The 18,188-nt window shown below is 35.6% G+C and overlaps 1 protein-coding gene across 1 annotated transcript in view; it reads left to right on the top strand.

Annotated features, from left to right (window-relative positions):
• Nucleotides 1-18,188, top strand: part of LOC122794258 (cytochrome P450 4V2) — a 1,013,082-nt gene that overhangs the window by 700,379 nt on the left and 294,515 nt on the right. The window contains exon 7 of the mRNA XM_044062508.1: nt 7,251-7,442. Coding sequence (XP_043918443.1) covers nt 7,251-7,442 — 192 coding nt within the window. The remainder of the gene's footprint in view (nt 1-7,250; nt 7,443-18,188) is intronic.

Genomic DNA, 18,188 nt, shown 5'->3' with positions numbered 1-18,188 from the left:
CTGATCTACTTTTACTTAATTTAAACATTAGGAGCATCACCAATAAAATTCATGAACTAAATGTCAGTATCTCACTATACACCCTAGACATAGTGGTGATAACTGAGACATGTCTGAAACCTCATATTACTGACTGAAATAATTCCTTCAGGGTACAATATCCTCCAGGGGAACAGACTTGGCAAAAAAGGTGGTGGAACTGCAGTACTATTTAAAAATCATCTTAGAGTAGAGAAATTTAACTTAGAATATAACAACTTAGACAAAGGAGAACTAGTTTGTACCCAGTTAAACTTAACGACAAAAAACAAATTAACATCATAGGCTGCTATCTGCCACCTGGCAAAAATATTCCCACTCTTGAAAATCTACTACACTGGTCATTTAACACACACCAAAATGAAACCATTATCCTGGGAGATTTTAACATAGATTGGCTTACCTGTATTGCTGGTGCCCCCACCAATCATATTAGTCTTCATGATTTTACTCAAACCATCCAGTCACCTACTAGGACTGACAAAACATCCAATAAGGAACCAATCCTTGATTGGATACTCACTAATAGACCGGTCCTCCCATCTCATGTAGGTTGTCTCCCTGATGGCCTAAGTGACCATCTACCATCCCTTCTGCTTAGACAATGTTCTTATCAGACCAAAGACACAGCCTATAAACTAATAAGATATCAAAAGAACTTCAACCCCAACAACTTCATTTCTGACCTAAAATAATGTAATTGGACACTGCTAAATCTTCCTGATCTAGCAAAGCCATAAAACACTTCAGTACTACCTTTCTAAATATCTTAAACCTACATACCCCTCCAAGAACCATTTGAATCAAAGCAAATCCCACTCCATGGCTTTGTAAGACTACTAGATTCCTCCTCAAAGCCAGTGACAAAGTCTGGAGCCACTGGCAAAAAAATCAAATCCCAAGACACTAAGCAAACTTACCAAGAGCTCTGCAATAAATGTAAGAAACAAGTTAAATTTAACAAAATCAACTACTACTACAATCTACAAACTAAACATCAAAACAACCCACAAAAATTCTGGGCTACTATTAACAAAATACTCCAACCTGGAAAAAATAGTACTCCCTCTCCCACACTGACAGACACATCAGTCATCATAGCTACACAATTCAACAAATTTTTTACTGAAACCATCCTAGCCCTATCTAACCAGCAAACTAACCAACACAACACATCTCCCACAGAACCCTGTCAAACACTCAACACATTTCACTTCCAATCTGTCCCTACTGATATGATTAGAAAATACCTTAAGAAACGTAAGCCCACAACACTAGCATCAGACAAATTATCAACTGAATTTCTAAAAATAGCAGCCAGTGCCATTGCATACCCGATAGCCATCCTTATTAATAGATCTTTGTCTGAAGCCCATGTCCCTGAAACCTGGAAAATATCCCATATTATTCCTCTACATAAAGGGGGTAATTTTAATGAACTGGCAAACTACCGACCAATAGCTATTCTCTCCCCTATAGCCAAAACTATGGAAAGATGCATTCACAGCTAAATTATGGACTACTTGCAAAACCATACACTCCTCTGTTAACACTCAACATGGTTTTCATCCTTATCACAGTACCACCACAACTCTAATGTCCTTTACTAATACTGTCAACCACCTCAGAAACAACTGAGAATATGTATCAGCAACCTTCCTAAATCTGTCTAAGGCCTTTGATATGGTTAGTCACACTATACTTATCAAAGTCCTTACTGACCTAAGACTTAGTCATTCTACCACAATCTGGTACCAAAGATATTTAATTGGTCGCCAACAGGCAGATTTTCAGCAGAACAAACTTTCACCTTTACTTCCAGTCACCCTTGGAGTACCCCAAGGCTCAATACACGGCCCATTACTTTTCTCTCCTTACACTAACAACCTTCACACCTCCACTCCTATTGCATCTGTCATTCAATATGCAGATGACTCCACATTAATTTGTGCTGCTTCCTCATTACAGGAACTACACTCCCTTACAGGGCCTATTTTAGATTGATGAAAGTTCAAAATGTCAAACACTCACATGAGCGGAAATTCAGGAACTCGATGTTAATTTTTTTGGATTGCAGTATAGTGAAGATATGAATATTTGCTCTTTTCTCACTGTCGTGCGATCTCTGAGTTGGAATATATATTTAGTGGGGGGTGTGGGAGCACCCACAATAACGATTTTGAGTTCCTGAATTTCCGCTCATGTGAGCAGTCGACATTTTGAACTTTCGTCTATGTAATAAAGACCCCCCTACACAAGAATCCTTCCTCTCTATTGAAACATGCCTTATCAACTTTCAACTTATCCTTAACCCTTCTAAAACTAAACTACCTCTCTTTAAACCTACTCAATCCACCTCGGCAGACCCCACCTTTAACATCACATCTAACAATAACACTGTCATTTCCCCCATTGCACACACAAAACTCATTGGAGTAGAGATTGATGACAAATTGAGATTTGACATACATATCACCCAGACCATTAAGAAAATACATACAAAGCTAAGCACCCTTTACAGAAATAGACAGTGTTTTACCAAACACACTAAATCTACCATAACTCACACTCATCTGGTCTACACACTTCTCTATGCTTCCCCAATTCTTACTAACCTCAGAAAGACAGACCTAGCTAAATTAGACTCCTGTTACACTAGAATAGCTTGGTTTGCCTCTGATGCCCCATCCAGATCACACCACTGCACATCTCTAAAACAGCTTGACTGGTTAGAGTTCCCCCAACTTTTATTTTACAATAACTTACTTTTGCTCATAAAATTCTCAACCAACCAGAAAAAAATCCCATCATTGCAAAACCTACTTCATCCCTACTCTTGTAAAGAACTCTTCGCTCCAGCAATAAATTCCTTCTTGAAGTAACTAAAGTCAGTAACACAGAAGGAGAATCACTCTTCTCTAACACCATTTCTAAAACTTGGAACTCACTACCAACAAACATATTTTCCACCTCCTCACTAATTCATTTTAAGAAAGCGCTAAAAACTCACCTCCATACTACATGGCTATGTTCATGTACTTCCCCGGGCTAGTTCCACCTACCACTCTGAGCATTTAATACACATATATTGCTGTATCTACTGCTGTAACCATAAATTTATCTACTGCTGTGACCTATGACTTCTACATTTTAAACTACCTATACTGCTTAACAACATTTCTGACTTTATCTGGATGTATATCTATTTTGAGACTGCAGTTGTTTCCTTCGAATTATGTACTATCAATGTATGTTTTTCTCAATCAGCTTCTATACTGTAATACACTATTGTGCTCTATTTATGTTAATTGTTGTGCTCAATATATCTCAAATGTTATGCTATTTGTGGAGCTTTTCTCCCTGGGCCACCACTGAAAAATGACCTGTGTCCAGTGGACGTTCCCTGTTATCAAATGTAAAATAAAATAAAAAACTTAATAAATCAATAAAATAATTGAACTGCGAGGCTAAGGGCTCAAAGGTATTTGCTGTGGAGGGAGCAGGGGATGAAAGTTTTACCAGGGTTAAGGAGGTGTTTGATATTTTGTCAGAACATATGTGGGTTGTGCTGGTGCTTTTGTTGGCAGGTTAGAAAGTAGTTTTTTTTTTTTTTTTATCTTTGATAATGTTTTTCTTAGCTTGGTTTCTTAGTTGTTGATATAATGTGAATTCACTATATCATAACAGCAATCTCTTTGTTTAATTAGAAGTTTCGTATCATTAGATAGCCAGGGTAATAGTTTGGATGTGTAGTGTATTTTCCTGGTGGAGGCAAGATTATTGAAGGTGTCAAGGAACTTGTTGTTGAAGTGTTCTACTGCAAGGTCTGGTTGTAGGTTTTTTTAAGAGAGAGTAGTCACAACATTGAAGTGCTAGATTAAATGTGTCAGGGGAGAAGTTTTTCTTGCTACGGGTGTACTTGAAAGGAATATAGGTTTGGGAATGAATTATTTTTCTAACTAGAAGTGTAGGGGCATGGTCACTTAGTGTGACTGGCAGACAGCCAGCTTGGTACCCCAACTCACTTCAGTAATGAAACTATGAAGAAACCAAGGCAGTCGACTTGTCTGGTACAACTGTTTATTAATATAACTATAGTTTTATTCGTTGTATGTTTGTTTTTTTCACTTCAGTAATGAATTATGTTCGAAAATGTTTCAAATGAGAATTTGCAGTTTAGCAGTTTATTTTTAGAGAGAAGTACATGATTGCCTATGTAAATTTGAGAAACGGTACTTTGATTACAAAAAGGCTCAATAAGCAATATCTAAATAATATACTCTTTTAAGTGCTTCCATTATTTCTAGATACTACGAGTAATCACATATCTATAACTTGTGATATATTTATAATGATAGATAAAAATATTCATTACATTGTTGCACAGTATTTGGTAGTTTTGTTAAGATGCGACTATTCTAAAGGGAAGAGGAGTGGAAATATGGAGTAGCTGTCTCGATTTGTTGACATTAGTAATTCAGAATATAAGGCTTCCTAGATTTGTGAAAAGCCTCTAGAATGGTGGTGATGAATATTAAGAACTGTAAAGCCTAAAGCCTGAGACAGATCATGGAAGGAACACCATTTCCCCTAAATAACAGCTACTCTTTGCTGTTTTGAGTTATTATAGCACTTTTGTAATATATTACGTGTAGTGTATATGTAGTTTGAGTTGCACTGGTCAAAACTGTCAGACAACTGAAATTGAGAATTAAGGGAAACATTAAAGCCTTGGAAAGACAGGATTATAAAAATGTTACAGGTATATGTGTACATATATATATATATATATATAGATATATAAATATACATAATTATGTGTATATATATATATATATATATATATATATATATATATATATGTATGCATATACGTATATATAGACACGTGCACACACACACACACACACACACACGTGTGTGTGTAATGCATGAAGGCAGATAAATACATTTGGATGGATTATACTTTTAAAAAGTAATCAACAATTTAATATGTGTGAAATAAACATGTATTGAAAGTGGATATGCTTTATTTCCGGATGGAATAAGTAGAACCTGGATTTGACTTGTTTTTGAATACACTATATACCAACTTTTCGAATATCTTTTTTAAATGTTGTATTTGAAACATATGACTGCATAATTTATCTGTAATACTGAAATGTTTATTTGGTGCTTTTACTACTGAACCTGTGAAGGCTACTTGATGCATTACAAAGGAACTCAGGGTTAAACATCTTGATTGTTTAAAAAGGTTGTGGCATGGGAAAAGAACTCTGATATTTCACTGACATAAATTTAAACAAAATAGACAAGGATTACAGTAAAACAAGAGACAAAAGTGCTGCTAGTCTTTTTTTCTCCTTTTTAAAATGGAAGTTAAAAATGAAATCAGTGATGAGTAGAGCAGAAATAACTGTAAGACTGAGGACTTAGATTGGGAGGGTGGCCTAATGGTTAAGGTGTTTTCCTTAGAAACACACAGTGCAGGGTTTGAGTCTCACAAGGGATAATTGGCTAGGCTTAAAATGGCTCACAAGGGCAGTTAGCTTAGTACTAATCTATGAGAATGGGCCAAAATTGTGGTTCAGAAAAAAGTCATGCACAACCTAGTGGACACAGTTCTCCAAATTACTGTTTCAGTGAAAGAAGACTCACTGGAGAAAATACACACAAAACAAAAGTTTATGTTTAGTTAAGTTGAATCTGTGACACTTACTGCTAACTAATATAATCAATGCTGAGGTCAACAGAACTCAGTGAAAGTAAGAAATTCCCTCAGCTCTTGTAGATGTAGTGTTTACATTAGGTTTGGGGACCCTTTCATCTTCATTTTTGTCAGACTTCAGAGTATTACCACTGACCAATGTTGCCTCAGAAGAAACACTGTTAATTAAATAACATGACTTCAAAGGCAGGTCAGCAAAGACAGAGATATAATTTAAATGGACAAGGAATTGAATACTATTGCTTGGCTTTTGAACAGTAAACTCTCAGATCATACTAATCAGATTATACTACACTTCTCAGCAAACTCTGGGTAGCATTTTAATGTATGTCAGAACACAAAAGGACAATCTATTCTTAATACAAAGAATAGGACAAAGTGGTATGGAACTTAATAAGAATGGTAACAAGCTATGGGTATTGATATTGGAAAACAGATTGCACAGAGGCTGCATACAGATCATCTGGTTGGTTCACTGAAACAGACAAGAAAGTACACCTTCATAAAAACAGAGAAAATGGATATTTTATTACTTGGATAGATGTCCTGAATTGGTCTAATACTGATTAAAGAATGTTTCCTGAAGATTGGCCATGCATGTAAGTGCATGTGGTGTATGTATATAGTATGGAAGAACAACCTTGGCAGGGCTAGCCACCTGGCTGTGTGAACACTGGGTCTCGATAATTGTCATTGTTGATGTGACACTTTGATCCCATGTCCAAAAATGGAAAAAAAAGGTTATGGATGGATGGATTGATTAACTGTCAATTGCATGATAATTTTCTGATGCTCTAAATTCAGAGGTAGTTAGGTATTTTGTGCAAGAAAAATAGCACACCTCCATGGAAGGATTTATAATGTTCTGGCCATATTATATAGAGGTTGTAAATGCTCAGTAAAACAAATTATGCTTATTTTTTGAGTTTTAGGTGTCTGTACATGTTCAAATTAAATGCATCAATACCAAAAAAGGTAATCTTTATAAAAGGGTTTTCTATAATGGACAAGAAGAAGTACTAATTTTGGATGACACAAAAATAGTACTTCAAGATTCGAAGAAGTCTTGCTTAGCCTTTACATTTGAAGTACATACCATAACCAAGTGTGTTTGAATTTAGTATTAAAATCAAAGTCCCATTAAGTATATCATGCACTCTAAATGATATGTCCGTCTGAGTTCCAGTTTTCTGTTTCTCATGTTTTTTTTCAGGTAAGGGTTACAGTAAGTGAGTAATGCACATAGAAAGTAAGATGCCCCATTGGTGTCTGGCTGTTATTTTTGTTCATGTAAAAGTGGAATTTTAATGTTATTCGGTTTTGCTTAACTTATTTGCATTCACTTATGATGTTACCACTTCTTGGGAGTAAGTTTTATCTTTTAAGAAAAAAATTAAGTTAAATGTTTTTCAACTTTTTGTTTCAGGAAATCTTAATATTAGCTTTATGTGAAGCAACATAGTAATCTTGTTTAATTTGAAAGGTGATAAAGGAGAGGACCAGAATGATGGCACGCTCCACAGAACTTTCCCTGGTCCCTGAAGATGAAAATGGCTCAGAGAAGTCTAGTAAGAGAAAAGCATTCCTTGATATGCTTCTCACTGCAAAATATGATGATGGAAACTTGCTTAAACATGAGGAAATTAGGGAAGAAGTAGACACTTTCATGTTTGAGGTAAGAAATATAGTACTTTCTATCATATTTTTGTATCAGTCATATAAACAGTTATTGTTAAAAAGAGAAATATCAAGGAGAAAAGTGAACAAGCAGTTTACCCATCAAAGAGTATCATGTTTTCATTCAGTAATTCCATAGCTGAGGTATAACATTGAAAAAAAAATACTAGAGTATCATGTCAACTTCAAACTGCTATAAATGTTCACTAGCTAGCTATTTTGCCAAGGATACATACACTGTGTAAAGTAGACACAGTGGTATTTTTAGTTGGTGACATTAAGAAGGAAGACTGTATTTCCTGCTTACTTCCTAACTTCTCTAATGTTATGTTTCCTAGTATTCTTAATTTACAAGATGGTTCAAAAATGAAAGTCATAATTATTATTATATGTTTGTGCAAATACAGAGCATGAACTAATTGCCTAATAAGGAAAGCAAAACTTACTAATTTTTCCATGGTAGTACAGGTAACAGCTTTCTTTACTTCATGTTAGGAAAGAACTGCATAACCTGTATATATATTATTTGAAAGAGTAGTGTTGTATTATTTTATGGCTGGGTGATGTTCACTTTAGCAGTCATCCACAAATGGGTATTGTTAACACAGTGTTTACCCATGTTTGGTATGATTTGATCACAAGAGTGGACTCTTAAGTGATTAAACAAAGCCGACCATGGGTAAATTCTGTGTTACATACACAGCAGTGGATTATGTACTTAAGAAAAACATTTGTACCTTTTCTAAGTAATGTCATTGTATAAACAGAGTGCTCCTCTGCCAACTTGTATTCATCAGAGGAAGTCTGTGATATGTACTGTGCTTGTTAAGCATGCATGTGCCATTGTCTGCATGGTACATTGCAGTATATCTCATTTAACAACAATAACAGACCTTTGCACATTCTGTATGCCTTTGGATCTGTTTCTGAGATGCTTATGGCATCAAGATACATGTGTTTCATTTATTTTTTCCTTAATGGTTTGTATTATTCTGCTCCATGAAGACATTTTGCTGTGTATTGGAAAGTGGATAAGTTGCTTTTAGAGTTTACAGTCTCCTGTAATGATGTGGAGACATGGATTTGTGCAGACGGACTTATTATCATGGGGAATATTTAGTTTAAAATGGGAGGGCCATCCTATCACTGTGCACATGTTTGAATATTAAGTAACTTTCATTGCGTAATCAGACTTGCAGTCTGAAAACTTAATGAGTGGTACAGCATACAACATGAATGTTTCTGCATGAACTTGTCACATGCTTTATTGAGCCTGGTGTAACACAAAAGGGTTTAATTGTGGTATACATTAATGTCAACTTTCAAACAGGAACATTTCCTCACTTGCTATGATTGGAAGAGTCCTGTACAACAGTAATCTTTATGATAGCAACTAAATGGAATGTTCAGTTATTACGAAACCTTACATTTGGGTAACATGACAGACTTTAAACCAAAAAAATTGAAGCCTGATGCAGTTAAATGAAAATAATTATTTGTTCCTAAATAGAGAGGAAAAAACTCCATAGTTTAAATAAATGTTTCAGATAATAATTCCAGGATAAAGGATTGCATGAATCATCTCCAGGTAAATTCTTAAAAAGATCAATGCAAAAAATAAAAATACATACATACATAAAATATGTAACAAACAGTCCAACATATTTATTTGTTGATCACAGGGTATCAGCTTGTTTGAAGATGATTTTCAGTGGAGGCTTGGAGATTAAAACTCTACTATGACAAATAAACTAAACATTATGCTATATTACATTACATATATTTATACTCTCATGCTTCAATATGTCTTTGACTTTTTTTAATTTGAATTAAATGAATGAGGATGGTATTTAAGAATACCGAGTTAATAAACGTTTCAGATAGGTATTTTAACAATACATGTAGATATTTCTGTCTACCTCTTAGTTTAATCAATGCTAGCAAAAAATATAATTATTTACAGGGAATAGCTGCTAAATCCTAACAATTCAAGATATCATTGTCTTATAAGCTTGGTAAGTTAGCAACCCTGTAATCACTTATGTCCCTGTGTTAGGTTTCATTGTATTAATTCTTTGTTGTATTACGTGTTAAGTATTGTGTATTATCTTAGTGAAGATGCTTATTCTTAGAGAGTGTAGTTCTATTTTCGAATTTTTAATTTTTAGATATGATATACAATTTTACGTGACAGACTAACAGGATGTGTATTTATGTACTATTCCTGAGAAGTTATATTTTAAAAGTGTGTTAATTTCGAAATGGTTATATGTGCAAGTTTGCCTGGTTGCATTTTTACTCTAAGTGATCACTTTTGTACATTTATTAGTTTTGGCTAAGCTAATTATTGTTGTTAATTCAGTTATGATGTCATAGTATTTAAGGCATGGTAAATCTGTGGATTGTGATTTTCTGAAGAAGTTTGTCTATCAGGCAAACAAAATAAACTTGTTTGTGGTAGAACAACTTTTGGTGGTTCCTTCTACCTGGCGTTGGTATCTTTATGGACTGTTACTGTATTGGCGCATCTTTGTTGCATTTAGGGCGATTGGTTCCTTCAGTTTTTGGTTCACTTTTTTGCTTCTTTGGTTTGTCTTCATTTTTATTGAGTTATGAACCCTGTAATCAGAACAATCTAGTTAATAATGGATAAGGCAAATCAGCATTCCTTTTTTCAAAAAGCATACTTTCTGAGTTATAAGGTGGACCATTGGGTACACACATAAGCTGACAGAAGTAAATGACCAAGACTGTAAACCTGTTGCATCACTAAGGCGGGTATATAGAGACTGGCATTACCAAGTATAACTATTGCTTCATTCATTTTTTTTAGTTATGCTAGATTTATATTTGAATAAGCCCATTTTGAATTAAAAAATGAAATCAGGTTTATTAGAAGTTATTCCCATTGATGTCTACGGAATGGCTGAAGCAGGAAAAGTTTTTACTAATAGGTTTGATGCCAAGTTTCAAGATCAAGTACAGCTAATAAAACATCTGTATGAGGGGCTAAACATATTGCACAGAACTGATTAAATCAGTACCACAAGGGAAATTCAAGTATGGCTAATAAAACATTTGTGTAAGGGGCTGAAAAATATTTCACAGAAGTGATTAAATCAGTACCATAAGGAAAATTCAAGTACAGCTAATAAAACATTTGTGTAAGGAGCTGAAAAAATATTTCACAGAAGTGATTAAATTAGTATCATAAGGCAAATTGAAGTACATCTAATAAAACATCTGTATAAGGGGCTGCAAAATATTGCACAGAAGTGATTAAATCAGTACTATAAGGCAAATTCAGGAATAGACAATAGAAAATTCCGATTATGCACAAAATGCTTATGTCCTATTTTTATTTGTATTTTTACCATGGAGGTCTTAAAGGCTAACTTTTCTGGTAGTTAAACTCTGTGATTTAAGAATAAACTGCTAGTGAGATTTACTCTGTAGTCTTCTGCTCGAATCTCTTCAATGTTAAGCTGCAAAACTATGACTCCTAATAAGTTACTTAACTAGGCTGTGATCTTGGATCTCTCCTGAAGTATACGTTTACCTTTTGACTCTACTTGTTAAACGCATGAATAAGAAGAATTGTACTTTTTACTTTATTCAGTCTGCTGCAACAGGAAATTCAAACTATTTTATGTATTAGTTTATTCAGTCTTGGTCATGAAACTAATTTTATAAATCAGTTTCTTCAATATCTCAGTTATAAAACTGAAGTAAAAATAATGTAATAGTTTTGATAATTTTAGCTCTCCCTTTCTTACAAACCTGGACTGCATTAATACATTGCTGAAAACTTGGCTTATCTGCTGGACTAAACTTTGGCTTTATTTGGTGCTTTTGACAAAGCACTATTAAGAGCAGCAAAAACACTGAATGTAGCCTAAAACATTAAATAAAAGAAGAAAATAGAATCTCGGAAAAAAAAAAAACATCTAAGGCCGGTATAGATAGTACTTCTGACAAAGAAATTAACTGAGGAAATTGACTATAATGTGCTAAATTTAAAACATTAATAGAAGTTGTGAAAATGATCAACTCTACTCTGTTTCAATGCTAGCTCAACGTCTAGAAAGGTCTGCAAAAGCACATCAGTGTGATATAAACCTCATCTTCTGAGGAAATAATTTCCCCACACAGGTGCAGTATTTGATAATACAAAAGAGTGTAAACCTGGGGATTTTGGACTACCAGGACATGCTGGGAGGAAGAATCAAGAGCCCAGAGGGGGCAATATGGTACTATAACCCCCACCTAAGGTAAGTAGGACCCAAGTCGTATATGAGGAAATGCACCAGTACTAATCTTTTAAAGATGAAAAAGCAGAGAAGGAGTCGGCACTAAATCCACAGAACAGTCTGAAAATGATGGCAGTGTTGTATATCAACAAGTTACAAGGAACCAGAAGTTTATACTAGCTTCAAAGAGCCGAGATTGTGGTCAGAAATTTATACGTAAAGGGTCATTACAGTACCCTAGGCCAGTCTATGAACTACAGCTGAGAGGCCAGCTTGAGCAAAAAGGTGCTTGATCCTGGAGATGTTCAGTATTAGGAAACTCGAACATTTAACAGCATCTGTCACCTAGTCCCTAAGTGTCAGATGGATATCCTGGATCACCTCTAAGTCATGCGACTAGTCAACAAAACTAAATATCATTGCCACCATAAAAATGCCGAATAGCTATGGCAGAACCAAAGAATTTCCCAAGTTAGCATGATCTGCTTTAGCTTCAATTTTGGATGAGTTCGCCTTCATCCACTTAAGGATTAGCCACTGATGATTTGCTTACACAGTATCAGCAAGGTAGTACACTACCCACATATCTTGCTGACAGGACAAGAGGTAGAGCTGGATGCTAAACCACTTCCTCATATTACACTTCCAAATGGGAACATTTGCACTATAAAGAGTAAAGGACCTAAGGTTGAGCTCAGTGCTAATCCTTTATCTGAATGGAACTTGGCAGACATAAACATAAACTAAGCATAAGTGTATGATCCATCAAATAAGGTAAGGCAAGTTTTATAAATCCAAAAGCAAATAAGTACCACACAAGGAGATTAACACCACCAGCACATTAAAATAAAGCACTCAGCTTTTAAAATAATTACCTTACAATTACAGCAATACTGACTTGGCAGTGGAACACTTTAGTTTACTTTCCAAGGGGTTGAAGTTTATTCCCCTATAAGAAAAGGGATTTAACTAAAACTATTTTGGATTTAAAGCTATTTGTGAGAAAAATAAATTTAGGTTTAGCTTTACCACAATTAAAGGTGAACTAGGATATTTTATGAAGGAAAAGTACATTTAATCCTCTGTTACACCCTCAGTTAAAAACTTTTGAGGCTGTTGTTGAGAAAGAAATTAGAAAATAATTTTTGAAAGTTAGGTATAGACCCAACTTAAACATTTAAGAAAAGAAAATGTTGGAAGAAATAAGAAGAAATAAGGACATTAAAGTCCTGAACCCAACAAAAGTGGGAGAACAGTTATAATGGACCTTATATGTTATGAAGGTAAAATGAATGATATTTTAAGTGATACAGATAAATATATTAGGGTATCTAAGAATGAAATTAATATTTTGTACAAAAAATTGATATTGCTTTGAATTATATAGTTTTGGAGGGATTAATAGACCCAGAATACCTATAATTATTTGAAGAATGACAAACCAAGAATTCCTTCCATTTTTGGAATCCCTAAGGTCCATAAAAATAAACTTTACCTACCAGTAAAACTGATAGTTGCTGCAGAGGGATCTAAGACAGCACCATATTATCAGATATATGACAATATAATAAATAAATAATGAAATAAATGCAGTCCTTGAATGTGAATACGGAATGTGTTACACATCTAGTATGGCTGTCTCAGCTAGAATACAGCCGGGCAGCTGTCTGCAACGATCACCACCAGTTAACATACGTCTGTCCTTAGTTTACAGCTGCAGCGGCTATGCTTTACAGCCGTATTGCTCTACGGCAAAGTGCTGCTGCAGCCAGTTGGTTTCGGTGATGTAGCTCGCAGGGCAATGTCTTGCGAGCTATACGCTGGAATCCAATTGAATGAATTAGCTAAAGGTTGGATTAATCAGTTGTTTAATTGGTTTACTATGGAAGTATAAAAGTAGAATTCTTCTTGTCTTCCAAGTTTTAATGGCCTGAGGAAGCACGAAGGGGTGAAAGCACTTACCAGTGCACAAATAAACTGAGTTTTTATTCCAGTTTGGACTGTTCCGGTCTTCGATACTTGTTTGGAAGGAATTTATATGCTGTTGAATATTTGCAGCCATTGTTTGCTCTTTTACCATCTTTATTTTACTTTAAAATGTTGCTGCTGTTTTTTTGGTAAGGAGCATTTATTCCCTGGTATCATCGTTTTGTGTTTGATTCACTAAATTAAAAAAGTTATGGAAGAACAAAAGCAGTATTTTAAAACACTCTTCAGATTTTTTTAAGGAATGTTAAGCAAGAGTTTTATGATGACAAAATAATTTTTGTCACAATAGACGTAGAAGATTTGTTCATGAATATTCCCCACAATGAAGGTATGCACTTTTTTGAGGAAGCATTATTTAAAGAAAAAAAGCTTACAACATAGTGAACAACTAACTTGCTTAAACTTAATGGAACTAGTTTTGAAAAACAACTATATATATTTTAGAGGTGAATTTTTTCAACAAATACAAGGGGTAGCCATGGGTGCTGCTTGTGCCCCACTTATGCCAACATAGTTTTAGCAATCTGGGAAGAGAAATACATCCTTCACTCTGAATATACTAATTGTTGGGTACAATACAGGAGGTTCCTGGATGATATGTGTATCTTTTAGACTGCCTCTCTGGATAAGCTAAAAGCATTTATTTTGTTCCTGGGTGGCACTACAAATTGTTTAAAATTCGCTTACAACTATTTTATTTTATTTTTTAATTTACATTTGTTTACCGGGCTAGTCCAACTGGATACATGTCCATTTTCAGTGGAGGCCCGGGGAGAAAAGCTCCACTACATACTACTTAACAATATAAAGATATACATGAATATACAATAATAGGAAAAAACATATGCTTTAAACCTACGACAGGTTGTATAGACATTTGAGTACAATATGAGGCTTAGCAGGGTAAAAAAAAGTAAAAATGATGAACTTAGATACTCTGTTGCAGTTTGTAGTTAAGAAGAAAGAGAAAGGGAGTTAAGGAATCAGATCAAATAGAAAAAAATGGCTAACCAGGGTTATTGCATGAGCATAGCCAATGGTTGGTTAGGAAGGATTTTAGTTTAGTTTGAAATAGGGGGAGTGAAGTTAGGGTTGTGAGGCCTTGTGGTAGCTGGTTCCATATTTTGCCAACTGAGTTGGAAAATGTGGAGTCACCTGCTGAGTTTTTAGATAGGGAAGTTTGGATCAGTATTTTGTTAGTGGAGCGTAGGTACTTCTGATTGTTATAGGGTGTTATGAGGGTGGAGAGTATTGGAGTATTGTCAGGGTGATGAAGGGCATTATGGGCAATAGTGAGTTGATAGTATTGTATAAGGTGGGGTAATTCCAGCCACCCTAGTTTTTTAAGATTTAAACAATGATGAGTTCTATATGGAGAGGCAGTAGCAAATCTGGCAATGTTGTTATATGATGTAGCTAGTTTGTTAAGATTATGCTTAGAAAGATTTGTGTATATGGATGAAGCGTATAATAGGGTTGAGATTAAGTGGGTTCTAGCTATTGTAGTTCTGGCTTCAGGAGTAAGAAAAGATTTGATTCTGTAAAGAGAGCCTAGTTTTCTGTTGGTAGATTTTATTGTAAAGTTAATATGGTTGTCAAATCTTAATTGATTGTCAATAGTAATACCCAAGAGTTTTGTTGTTTGGTCAGGAGAGATAATGGTCCCATTATTGGATGTAAGTGTAAAATGGATAGAGGGAGACAAGTGGGTGCGTGGAAAGAGCAAGAGTTTGGTTTTCTTGGGGTTGAGGAGAAGACAATGATTAGAGAACCATTGCTCTATAGTTGTGAAGGTTTTTTATGTGAGAGAGTGAAGTTCTGTCTGCGTTGAGGCTGAGCAAATGATAGTAGTGTCGTCTGCATATTGAATGCAAGTTGTTAGTGGAGTAGCTAGATGAAGTTCATTTATAAAAATGGAGAACAGTAGAGGACCTAAAATAGAGCCCTGAGGGACACCTATAGAGGTGGGGAGGAGATCAGAGAGTTGGTTGTCCCACAGAACTGCCTGTTTTTGGTTGTCTAGATAGGATGTGAACCAGCTTAAGGCAGGATTATCTAGAGAGAGGGACTTTAAAAGATGGAGGAGAAGTGTGTGATTGACGATGTCAAAGGCTTTGGAGAGGTCTACGAAGAATGCCAAAGGAGGAATATTATTGTTGCGGTTTTTGTTAATTGAGTCGATGAAGGATAGTAAAGCTGTGCTCGTACTATGGTATGGTCGAAACCCATGTTGGCAATTAGCTAGGAGATTATAGTTTAGTAGGTGATTTAGTAACTGTTTGTGGATGCATTTCTCCATTATTTTTGCAAGAGGAGATAGTAACGCTATGGGGCGGAAGTTAGAGTACTCAATAGAGTCACCTCCTTTGAAAAGAGGGATAATGTAAGAGATTTTCCAGACTGATGGAATTGTACTTTCTTCTATGGTCCTGTTGATCAGTATAGAGATGGGGTATGCTAAGGCTTTTGCACCTAATTGGAGGTATTCTGCTGGTAATCTGTCGGCAGAGGGGGTAGTAGGTTTTAGTTTATGAAGTAAGGACAGTATATGAGAAGTAGGTATGGGTTTAAGGTGAAATGGGGGGGGGGGATAGAGCTAGGGGTAAATAGTTTGGAGGCATCTGGGCTTTGTTGATTAGCTAGCTTTAGTATGGCTGAAGTGAAGAAAGTGTTAAAGGCATTAGCTGTTTGTAAGGGGCAGTCGGGGTTAGAGCCAGACGGGTTTGGTGTGGCAACTTTACCAGGGGATAACAGTTTATTGATAGAGGTCCAAAATTTATGTGGATGGTGAAGGGAAGATTGCTGAAGCTGAGTATAGAAGTTTTTTTTATCTTGTATGATGGCTTTTTTTGTCATATTTCTCTGTTGTCTAAAAGTGACATTATCAGTTAAGCTTTTTGTGGTTCGCCATTTAGCCCAGGCTTTATTCCTACTTAGGATTAGTTTCTTAGTGTTGTTTGAGAGCCATTGGGCTGTTTTAGATTTGACACGTATAGAACGCATTGGAGCATGATGTTCAAGGATAGTGAGAAAAGCATTATTAAAGTAACTAACAGCTTCATCTATTGGGAGAGATTTAAGAGGTGACCAGTTGACTAGCATAAGTTCATTTTGAAACAGACTGAGGTCAAAATATTTTTTTACTACGGAATGATCTGACTTAGATGGGGACAGTAGTGCAAGTTTTATGCCTAATAATGTAAGTTAGGGAGTGGTCACTGAGGTCATCTGGGAGAGTTCCTGTTGTATATTTTTGCTGAGGACTATTTGTTAATATCCAGTCAAGTATACTTTCTTTATTATTAAGTTTGTTTATTCTTGTTGGGGAGTTTATTATTTGAGAGAAGCCATGCAGGTTAATAAGGGTGGATGGATTAGTATGTTTACATAAGTTCCAGTCAATATTAAAATCCCCTAAGAGTATTGTTTCTTGAGGGTGATTTAGTGAGAGCCAGTTTAATAGGTCTTCTAATATGGTAGGATTTTTACCTGGGGGAAGATAGGTACAGATAATATTTAGTGTTTTGTGTGGGTTGAGTTGCAGTTTTGTAATAATTATTTCCATATTAGTGTCAGATGGAAGGTTATGATTTGTTTTACTTATTTGCAGTCCAGTTTTATGGAGTGTAGCAACCCCACCACCTTTTTTGTTTAAGCGGTCTTGTCTTAGGATATTGTAGCCTGGGGGAATAATCTCATTGTCTTTTATTGTAGGTTTGAGCCATGTTTCAGTTAGACAGAGAATATCGAACTGTTGGACATCTAGAAGAGCATGAATTTGTGGTATTTTATTACAAATGCTTCGTATATTTAGTTGGGCAATTGATAGTGATTTGGGGGGTTTAGTAGATAGTGTTGGGTTTCTTTTGAATTGGTGACAGTTAGAGGGTATTGGGGATGGGTTCGGACCAGGGTTGGGGTGGATATCTCCATCTATTAATGAGCAGAATACTATAGGGTTGAAAAGTTGAGGGGGTTTGCAGTAGTAGTTAACAAGTTTTTTTAAGGCTGTAGATATGGTATTTAATGTGAGAAAGGCGGTGATATTTAGGTTGAAGGTAGGAGGTTTTGTGGATGGTATTGAGATAGCTTATAGATAAGGCTAGGGGAGATGTTTGAGTATGTCTGCTTGGGATTATAAGAGTAAAGGGTAGGGGTTGTTCATAGGAGGTTAAGAGATAGGTAGAGGTAAGAGTAGTTAGGAGAGTTAGTAATAGCAAAGGTTGAATTTGATTAGACATGTTAAGAGGGCCTGTGCAGGGATGTAAATGAGTGTATTAAGGGAAGGTTGGTCAGGGAGTAGATAGGTGTGGGAGGGGGAAGACTAAATAGAAGGGGGTGGGGATGAGTATAGGATATGATTGGTTGTGAAGAGAGAGGGGTTTGTCTATGAGGGAAATAAATGTGGAGGTAGTAGGGTTGGGTGGGGGTAGGGAGGAGTATAGGATATGATTGGTTGTGAAGAAGGAGGGGTGTGTCTTTGAGGGGGATAAATGTAGAGGTGC

This window comes from Protopterus annectens, chromosome 2.part1 (genome assembly GCF_019279795.1).
Source record: "Protopterus annectens isolate FY-2018-M chromosome 2.part1, PAN1.0, whole genome shotgun sequence".
NCBI lineage: Eukaryota > Metazoa > Chordata > Ceratodontiformes > Protopteridae > Protopterus > Protopterus annectens.
This window is presented reverse-complemented; position numbering and strand designations above follow the sequence as displayed.